This window comes from Chenopodium album, chromosome 24, assembly GCF_948465745.1.
Source record: "Chenopodium album chromosome 24, dcCheAlbu1.1, whole genome shotgun sequence".
Classification (NCBI taxonomy): domain Eukaryota; kingdom Viridiplantae; phylum Streptophyta; class Magnoliopsida; order Caryophyllales; family Amaranthaceae; genus Chenopodium; species Chenopodium album.
The window spans coordinates 28,562,332-28,573,538 of record NC_137857.1 but is presented as its reverse complement, the minus strand read 5'-3'; the positions used below and the strand labels follow the sequence as shown (position 1 = coordinate 28,573,538).

At 33.6% G+C, this 11,207-nt stretch overlaps 1 protein-coding gene across 1 annotated transcript; it reads left to right on the top strand.

Moving 5' to 3' along the window:
* The first annotated feature begins 400 nt into the window (after positions 1-400).
* Positions 401-10,984, top strand: LOC145610095 (ABC transporter B family member 9-like). Its single transcript, XM_081665358.1, has 11 exons — positions 401-969; positions 5,464-5,518; positions 5,820-6,217; positions 6,309-6,547; positions 6,753-7,278; positions 7,470-7,743; positions 7,915-8,605; positions 8,688-8,916; positions 9,016-9,282; positions 9,386-9,649; positions 10,129-10,984. Exons 1-11 carry the CDS (start codon positions 730-732, stop codon positions 10,780-10,782), a joined length of 3,837 nt encoding a protein of 1,278 aa, XP_081521484.1. The 5' UTR covers positions 401-729; the 3' UTR covers positions 10,783-10,984.
* The last annotated feature ends 223 nt before the right edge of the window (positions 10,985-11,207 follow it).

The window sequence follows — 11,207 nt, the reverse complement described above, 5'->3', positions numbered from 1 at the left end:
TAGGAATTTTATCTAAATATATAACAAATTTTAGCTCATAAATACAGAAAAATAAAAATAAAAATCAAACAAACCGTGCATTGCACGGGCTTCATCTAGTATATTACTAAATTCAAATAAGGGAATAGATAATCTAGAGTAATCTTAATACACCATGACACCAAATATATCTCTCCCCAAAATCCAACTATATATCCTACATTTTTTTTTAAAAAAACCACTATATATCCTACATGATTTACTTGTATCTTATTTATTACCCCTATTATATAAAAAAAAATCTTCTAGAAGGGCAAAATAAATTTATAATTATTTTTAAAAAATAAAAAATGAGTTGGATAAAAAAGAAAGCCAGATATGCGTGATTTTCTTTATCTTTTGCCTTATTCTCTTCAAATACCATACTTATAGGCAATTTCAGCTGTTTTTACAAAGCACACATTCTGTTGCCTCTCTCTCCGATTACTTCTCTCAAGTCGTTGTGTATGTGTTGTGTTCAATTCATACAAATTATATACCACATTCCCAACAAATCAACGCTACCACCACATCACACAAAAAACCCAAAACCCGAAATAAATTCTTGTATAAGACGGTCTCATATCCCGATCCCAAAAATTATCCCCCTTTAATTCTTCTCCATCACGTCAACCCTCTTTTAAAAACCCCACTTCACTGATTTTGCATCATATTAGAAAAACAAAATTAGAAATTTTAGAGAGAGAAAATATGGGAGATGAAGAACAAACTAGAAATAGTAGTAATAATAACAGAGAAGTTGAGCAAAAAGTTGCATTCTATAAACTGTTTAGTTTTGCTGATAAATGGGATATTATATTGATGATTGTTGGAAGTATTTCTGCCATTGCTAATGGAATTGCTCAACCATTGATGACTCTTATTTTGGGTCAGATTATTAATTCTTTTGGTAGCACCGATGCCGAACATGTTGTTCATGAAGTTTCTAAGGTAATTCTTACTCTGATTCATTCTGTTTTTTACGAGTTGTCGAGTTCATATCGGTTATTATTATGATGGGTTTTCTTTTTGAATATTATATCGGGTTATATTTGGATATATGTTTTGGGAATTATGATGGAATTTGGGTAAAATTTTATTTGAGTGATGAACAATATTCTTTCGTAATCGATGTTAACTTCGTGTCACTCTTATTGTTAGTCTATCACGATTAGAATTGTCGCGTTCATAACGGTTGTGATTGTTTTTCTCTTTCGTAATAGGTAATTTTGAACAACTTTCCGTGGTACATGTTCATGAAAATGATGACGTGAACAAATTTTGTTCATATAATATACAGTAATTATTTTGGTGCAAATTACTCCAGTAGTTAGTTATAATTTCATCAAAAAATTAGCAGAATAACCCTGGTTAAATGAATTATTAATTAAACATATTCTTAATTTAAGGTCATTCATTACTTGTTTTGCTTCATTCATTCTTTTTTTCCGGCATAATTTCCTTCAATTTTGATTCCGGAATCAGAAAAATTAAGGGTTTCGATTCGAGTGGTTTATATGAAATTGGTTAATCATATGTACTTGGGGTATATACGATGAATTTGTTAATATTGGTTAGATATACACAATGTTTATTCATACAATCATACATGTCACCTCGAAATTGCGTAACCAATTATGAAAAAGTCTTATCAAACATTGATTAGGAATTTAGGAGGTTATTGAGTCAAAATTTTGAATTAGATTCCAAATCAAATCTATTAGGATATCGATTATGTGTATTTTTTAACAATTGGAACTCAGAGATTGAGCTTTAGGATTTGAATGGTTTAATTGTATCGTTTTTAATATGAAAGAATTGTTGGATTAATGGGATGCACTCAAAAGCCCGAAAATAATTATTTACACTCGGGTGCATGTATGATGACCCCAAGAGTAATTCTTGCATTTGATAATTAAATGAGCTTAGGTGCACCATGTACCCGAGTTTACAAATCTATCATGAGTTCATGACCCCATCTTTCAACATATAATTACTAATATTTTTAAACAAAAAAAAATAAAAAACCTTGGTTTAGGAGATTATTAAAAATAATTCATTCCTTGTTTCAATACTTAAACTATATTTTTGGCATGATTTCCTTCTATACTTGTTCTACTTGTATTAAATTCTAATTTAGAACATTGGGTTTTGATTTGATTATGTTTTTGGCAGTTTTGATTCAATTGCGTATACGAACTTGATTAATCATGCATATACCATTATGGAGTTATATTTGTTGAATATACACATTTTATTTCCATCAAAATTGCGTAACCAAACTATATGAGTAAGTTTTATTAATATGGGTTAGTAGCGAGCTTAGGACTCTTAGGAGGCTGTCACATTTTTAATTAAATTAGGTAGATTACAATTCAAAATATGTTAGGAAATAGTAGTTCTCTAAGTTAATTAGGATCATTGGAACTTATGCAGAATTTTCAAAATTCAACCGTTTGAATAATTATCTTTGCTTGAATTATCAATATTTACGGTCAAGAAAAAAATTGGAAACAAATTGTATAGATATTAAAAAAATAAAGTAATCCATGCATAGCATAGGTACGAACTAGTTTAATAATGAGGTTTGTACGTCAATGAGATGTTGATAATCATTTTAATTTATTATTGTCAATTAAGACTAGCCAAGATTTATAAATTTAGAGTATTTGTTTTGCCTATTCTATTAACTATTTTTAAAAAGGACTTTAAATATTAAATGCCAAACTTGGCTTGGAAATGATGTCTTGTTTGGTGGCAACTTCATAACATGAAGTTGCATAGAAATTTAGCTCATAAATTGACAATTGGATTCAACACATATACACGACTTTGCTTCCAAGGAAAGATTACATTAATCTAATCATCAATACTAGTACATTACTACTATACAATATACAAACAATATTCATGACTTGATTCAATTGATTGACTATTAATATTTTTTATAAAAAGATTATAAGTTAAATTAAATGAGATAAATACGTACATCGTATCATACACACGAAAGCATGATGTCGATTTCATATGTGAGAGCATGATGTCGACTTCGTGTGCGTAGTCTATGCGTTGGGATAAAGAGAATGGAGCTGTTGTAAGTTGTAACGTCTAATGAGATTAAAAGCAGAAAAGCCACACGACCCTTTGTTCCCCACCTTACCTTTTTTAGTATTTTGACGAATAAAATTCCAAATCTGACTTGGGTTTGTATGTCATTTAGAGTCTGAACGTGGGGAATAATAGTCAATTGTAGGGTCAAACTTAGGGTCCAAGAAATACTTTTTTTTTAAAAAAAAGTTTTATATATTATAAATATCCAAATGAAACATGTAACATGAATTTTTGAAACATTATTATTATTATTGTTGCTATTATAATTATTAGTTACGTAGATGATTTTTGCACCCAAAATCTCTTATATGAGTATAAAAATGTATTTTGGGTCAACGAAATAAAGGAGATCATATCATGCATAAATGAACTTTTGACAAACTTAAGGGTCAACTATTTGAGGATTGATATAGTATTAATGAACAAAGATGGGGCATGAAACAAACAAAGAGAAGGCATGAAAACAAACAAAGAGAAAGCCTAAAAATTAGCTCATTTACCATTATGTCTAATGACCACAATTTTCTTTTTATTCTTTCATCCAATTCAAAAAATCAACACAATATCATCAATATGACCTTAAGACCTTTTATGGTGAAAGCAAAGCAAATACTTAAATAATCCTTCTAAGACAAACCACTCTATTATTTAATCTTTTTGTAGGGATTGAGTATATATCCTTACGTATTTTCATTAATTATTACTGATAATGTTTTGTAGATGCTAAATTATTTTAGATTTCTCTAACTTTTTAACTCTTTATACATAAAATATTAATTTGATTAATTAAAATATTTAATACCTAATCCATACGAAGTATTTATTATGTAAAACTGTAAAAGGCCAATTAATTCTAGTGTGAATAAGGAAATGAAAAACCAATCATGAACAAAATTGAGCAAAAAATGAAAAAAAGACAGTTCATTAATGAGCAAAAAAACCACTTACATACTGAAAGTGACAAGATTCTTCCAGGGTGTAGCAAAATTAGTGATGAACTGATTGACAAGTTGAGAATTTTCCTTTTACTTTGTTTTTTATATGTTTTTGGAATTTTCTTTTCTTATCAACCAATCAGAAAGTTTATGTTGGTACTTTTAATTCTTGTTATAAGAAACTAAGGTTTTCACATTGAGTGGCCGACATAGGTTAAAGGGGCATATGTTGTTATAGTGTGGATCGTACAATTTGGAATGGTGCATTTGAAATTACTACTATTTGCCGTGCTCTAATTCATCATTATTATGGTCACTTCTTTTGACCCTTTTTTTTTCCTTAATTATTATTCACATGTACTACTTCCCTTATTGACAATTCAGTTTAGATGACATCTTTTATGTTCCTTGAAAAATTTGTGATTTATAATTGTCGAGAATCGCTTAAGGGGTTAATGATAGAGTTCTCATCTTTCGACTATAAGAAGTCAAGTTGAGGTTTGATTCTCTTCTTTCTCCAATCTTATGGGGGGTGTGGGTGTTATTGTTTGGATTCCTTTTGGATAAAGTGTCCACTTCTCAACCTCTGACAAGGTTTACTCATTGGTTGGAATCTTATGAGAGTTGTGCACTTCAAACAAATTCGCTCATTTTAAATGAGACTACTATTTAGAACTCGAGTTATCTTTATGTAAATACATCTTGACGTGATAAACTAATAATTGGGTGACTTGGTTTCATTTGTCAAATTCTATATGGTAGTGCGTAGTACTCTTTATATTGTATTAATTTAGGGGACCCTATCTTGATAAGGAATGGCACACACAAATCATGCAATTTGAGGAGGTCTTGATCATAACATTTTTATAGTGGATTTGAACCAAGAATGGATACTTTTCTAATGCTTTTATCAATTATTATTCCATATGTTTGGTGAATATATATATTAAAAGGACAGAATAAAATTATAGCACAAAAGAAAAAAATTGTAATTTTGCTGCTAATTATTCTTATAATACAATAATATACTCCCCATCATTGGTCTATATAAAGAAAAGACTGAGTATAATTAATCATTTTGGATGAGCCAAACAGAGCATATTTGATGGAATTAAGTGCATTAAAGAGATGGCTACAACTTAAAAGTAGTACTACAATTGTTCTTGTTCCCATTTTATTTTAAGTTGATGTACATTTAAACAGTGTTTCTAATCAGTGTGTTTTTTTTTTCTTCTTTTTTTCTTTTTTTTTTTTTAATGAAAAAAGAAAACACTCCATTTGGGCTGTCTCATTCTTCTCTTTTCTTATGTCTAATAATCAACATAATGTGAATTAATTAATTATAATAATTGTCCTCTAATTACTAGCTAATTTCTTGCTTACTCATTTGTGATTGCAGGTATCCTTGAGGTTTTTATACCTGGCAATATATACTGGCATAGCTTGCTTCCTACGTAAGTATAATCGTACAAGTTCATCTTTGGAGTAACACTTAAAATAATGAAGCATTTGCACAAGATAACATGAACATGAACTATCTCTAATACATTTGAAAACAAATTCAGAATAAAAGCAATCGAGAAATAAGTTTTCAATCAATAATAATACTTCAGGAACACAACAAAAAATTTGTGGAGGGATCAAATTATTGTCATCTTTAAATTTTGCTCACTCTGGTATATTCTTAATAAAAGGGTGCATGACTCTGTAGTTTCTATGATGCTGATGTAAATCTATGCGTTGCTTTGACAATAGAGGTAACATGCTGGATTGTAACTGGAGAAAGGCAAGCAGCAAAAATTCGAGGCCTTTACTTGAAGACGATTCTAAGGCAGGATATAGCCTTCTTTGATACCGAAACAACCACAGGAGAAGTCATCAGTAGGATGTCAGGGGATACTGTACTCATTCAGGATGCCATGGGAGAGAAAGTTGGCAAGTTTATACAGTTAATGGCAACATTTGTTGGAGGGTTTGCCATTGCCTTCATAAGAGGTTGGCTTTTAGCCTTAGTTTTGCTAGCATGCATCCCGGCCCTGGTTATTTCTGGTGCTATCATGGCAATGTTGATGATGAAAATGTCAAGTCGAGCCCAAATGGCCTATGCTGAGGCTGGAAATGTTGTTGAGCAGACTGTTGGTGCTATCAGAACAGTATGTTTCTTTGTTAAGATACATGCAGTTGCTTCTTGTGTTTACTATTGATTTTATATTCTGATATGCTGTCTTTGATGTATGTGATTAGGTTGCATCGTTTACAGGTGAAAAAGATGCAATAAAAAAATATGATAACAAGCTTATTATTGCGTATAAAGCTGCTGTTAAACAAGGGCTAGCCTCTGGATTAGGACTTGGTGCCTTAATTTTCATAATATTGTCTACATATGCTCTTGCTGTCTGGTATGGAGCGAAACTTATCATAGAAAAAAATTACAATGGTGGACAAGTCCTCAATGTAATTATGGCCATGATGACTGGTGGAATGTAAGTTTATCTTTTTTTCTTGAGTCTCTTCTTTCTCAAGGAATGATTAATTGATTATTAAAAAAAAAAAAAAAAAAATAGAAATGAAGTGAGTTTTCAATATTCTTTTATTCCTTTAATTCTGCCATCAAACCAAAAAATAGAATTATTTGTTTTTTTTTATAATCATTTTTTAAGTACTTAAACCATGTTTAATCTTAAACAGGTCACTAGGACAGACATCACCGTGTCTGAATGCATTTGCAGCAGGACAAGCAGCAGCATACAAGATGTTTGAGGCAATACATAGGTCACCAAAAATAGATGCCTCAAGCACTGAAGGCATTGTATTGGAAGATATCAGGGGTGATATTGAGCTAAAAAATGTTACTTTTCGGTACCCAGCAAGGCCTGATGTGTTGATTTTTTCCGGATTCAGTTTGCATATTTCCAGTGGAACAACTGTCGCTCTAGTAGGACAGAGTGGGAGTGGAAAATCTACAGTCGTTAGCCTCATTGAGAGATTCTATGATCCTGATTCAGGTGAGGTTCTCATTGATGGTGTTAATTTGAAGCAGCTTCAGTTAGCTTGGATTAGACAGAAGATTGGATTAGTGAGTCAGGAACCTGTACTCTTTACTACTACTTTAAGAGAAAACATAGCATATGGGAAGGAAGGCGCCACTGATGCTGAAATTAGGACTGCTATTGAGCTTGCTAATGCTGCAAAATTTATTGATAAGCTTCCAAAGGTAATCCCCTAAAGAGAATGTTCACTAAATGAATTTATTTATACAGAAGTATTTCCAAGCCTGAATTTCTAGATGAGCTAAGGAAACAAATAGGATTCTCATTTTACGCTGGCATAGTTAAGAGGAGTGATATTGCTTTATAACAAGCCAAAGAGGGTGCTTAAATGGTTGTTTTATGTATTATTTTGCAGGGTTTGGACACTATGGTTGGGGAGAGAGGAACCCAACTTTCTGGTGGTCAGAAGCAAAGAATAGCCATTGCACGAGCTATTCTGAAAAATCCCAGAATTCTCCTCCTAGACGAGGCTACTAGTGCCCTTGATGCTGAATCTGAACGCATTGTACAAGATGCACTTGACAGAATTATGTCAAATAGGACTACTGTCATTGTTGCACATCGATTGACTACCATCAAGAATGCTGACACGATAGCAGTCGTTCATCAAGGGAAAATCATTGAGAAAGGTAACACACCAAATGCCCTTGTTTCTTGTGTATAATTTCTTTAAGCTACTAATAAACAAGATTTGGATTCTGTTTTCCTAATTAAAGTTTTGCCTCCTGAAGGCTATGCATTTATTTAAAATCATCCTAAATGGAAAAGACACTTAATATCCCAAGTATATTCTAATTCAGGTTCCCATGAGGAGTTGATCAAAGACCCCGAAGGAGGGTACTCGCAATTGGTGAGACTTCAAGAAGGGGCCAGAGAACAAGAAGCTGCCCTTATGGATCCTAGTAGTCTTGATATGAATCAAAATCTTGAAAGGACAATGAGTAGATCAGCAAGTCAAAGATATTCAATAAGGAGATCAAGAAGTAGAGGTTCCTCCAGTGGAAGGCATTCCATTTCCATCAGCTTTAGTGTCCCTGGTCCTGTAAATATTCAAGAGACAAACGAAGGGGATCATTATGGTGATAGTGATGACTACGAGAAAACAAAAAAACCCGATGAAGAAGCAAAACGGGAGAAGAGTAGAAGTGTTTCTATGAGACGTTTGGCTTACTTAAATAAGCCAGAAATTCCGATCTTGCTGCTTGGAAGCCTTGCTGCTTCAGTGCATGGGATTATCTTTCCTATGTTTGGATACCTTATCTCCTCAGTCATCAAAATATTCTATGAATCAGCACATTTGCTTCGCAAGGATTCAAGAAAATGGGCACTTATTTACATGTCTTTAGGTGTTGCTAGTTTTATAGCAATACCTTTTCAGAATTTATGTTTCGCAATTGCAGGAGGTAAATTGATTCGAAGGATCCGTTTCATGACCTTTGAAAAGGTTGTTCACCAAGAAGTTAAATGGTTTGATGATCCTGCAAATTCGAGGTTTGTTTATCCTATCTCTACTAGTTTGACTGCATTAATTATTTTCAAGTATCTCACTTTTGGACCTTTTTTTTATGATTAGTGGAGCACTGGGCGCAAGGTTGGCAACAGATGCAGCGAATGTTAGGAGCCTTGTAGGGGATCAGTTGGCCTTAGTTATGCAGAATATAGCAACACTGGTTGCTGGTCTAGTAATTGCTTTCACAGCTAATTGGATTCTAGCTCTCATTATTCTAGCTGTGGCACCCCTTATGTTTTTTCAGGGGTACCTTCAAGCAAAATTCATGAAGGGATTTAGTGCAGATGCTAAGGTTAGTTTCTTTACAATTTAGCCCCCCTCACTCTATTTTTTTTATCCTTTAAAATGTGAGTTTCAATCTAAGAAAGCTTGAATATATGTATTATTGTAGATAATGTATGAAGATGCAAGCCAAGTTGCAAATGATGCAGTTGGGAGCATCAGAACAGTTGCATCCTTCTGTGCAGAGAAAAAGGTGATGGATTTGTATGAGAAGAAATGTGAGGCTCCTGTAAAACATGGTGTTCGTTTAGGGCTCATTAGTGGTTTAGGATTTGGTTTCTCTTTCCTTGCCCTTTATTGCACAAATGCCTTCTGCTTTTACATCGGGGCAATCCTTATTCATCATGGTAAAGCTACATTTGCAGAAGTTTTCAAGGTAAAATAACAATACTAGTATTTCTGTCAGCACATCACCCTTGTTATCTGTTACTGCATGGTTTTTTTGAGCTTTTGGTCTGATAGACGGTTTTTTGCTGCAGGTTTTCTTTGCATTAACAATCTCAGCTGTAGGTTTATCCCAAAGCAGCAGCATGGCTATGGACAGGAACAAAGCCAAGGACTCTGCTGTATCGATCTTCAAGATTATTGATAGTAAGCCTAGCATCGACTCAAGCAGCGAAGCTGGGATAACACAAGAAACTGTCAAGGGTGATATCGAGTTCAGTCATGTCAGCTTCAGATATCCAACTCGGCCAGATATCCAAATATTCACTGACTTGAGTTTATTTATTCCATCTACAAAGGTATTATTTATTACACAAAGTCAAATTCTTAGTCTTTCCCAGTTCCTAACTGGCTAAATGTTAAGGATAATTTTACATTGATAATCACAATCTCAATAAACAAAACACCTCCATAATAATCCCCAATATCTCAAAGCACCCCCTGTTAGTACCCAAGATATCAAAAACACCCCTGTGATGAACTCAAAACAGTCATCACAGCAGGCATTGGAAAAACAAACCATAATATTTTTTTAAATGCCTTATGTGTATGAACTATGAAGTAACATTCTATGGATCATGCATGCTTGAATTTAGCTTTAAACATCTCCTGATAAGATATATATGCCCTTATAGATGGCTGCTGAGAGTTTAGAAAGAAACAATGGTCTTTTGTTCATCTTCTAGGGAAAAATAAATAAAAAGAAGTTAAGAAGTTAAGAAGTTAAGGATGATTTAACATCATAATTAACATCTTTTTCATTGTTGACATTATGTAGACTGTTGCACTTGTGGGAGAAAGTGGAAGTGGGAAATCGACAGTGATCAGCATGATTGAGAGGTTCTATGAACCAGACAAAGGTCGGGTGTTCCTAGACGGGGTAGAGATTCAGAAGTTCAAATTAAGTTGGCTAAGACAACAGATGGGGCTAGTGAGCCAAGAGCCAGTACTCTTCAATGAGAGCATCCGTGCCAACATAGCATACGGAAAGGAAGGAGGTGCCACCGAGAATGAGATCATTGAAGCTGCAAAAGCCGCCAATGCACACAACTTCATCTCAGGATTGCCACAAGGCTATGACACCTCAGTGGGAGAACGAGGGGTGCAGTTGTCAGGGGGGCAGAAGCAAAGGATAGCCATTGCACGGGCGATTCTAAAGAATCCTAAGATTCTGTTGCTTGATGAAGCCACTAGTGCTCTAGACGCTGAGTCTGAACGCATCGTGCAAGATGCTTTAGACAGTGTAATGGTGCATCGGACAACTGTGGTTGTCGCTCATCGGTTAGTCACAGTCAAGAATGCTGATATGATAGCTGTAGTCAAGAATGGGGTGATTGCTGAAAAGGGTAAACATGATGAGCTCATGAAAATACCTGAAGGTGCTTATGCTTCACTAGTTGCTCTTCATGCTAGTGCTGCTTCCACATTATAGAGTTTAGTTGGGATGCTAATCCTGCAAAGTTTTTGTAAACATTAGAAAATATAGAAGAATGTATTGGTGGTTAACCTTGATTCAAATTTTGTCTTTCCTATAATTTTCTCTCCACTCTTTAATCCTAATTCCTGATACATACAGAAATATTACATTCGTCTTTCATAGGCGTAAAGCTTGTAAATAACAAGTGCACACCCAAATTCGTGAAAGTGCAATCTTTTTTTTTTTTTTTTTTTTTTTTTTGTTTGGTGCTTCATTCAATTCACCCTTTGAGCTAATTTGGATTCGGGATCAGTTTTGAATGGTTAGGTTCTGATCCCCTCCCAATTGAAAGTGCGATCATGAAGTAACAAAACAGACAGTGATCATAATAGTTATTGTGAGGGATTGTTTTAAGATAATCTTTACAATTGTTATAATTA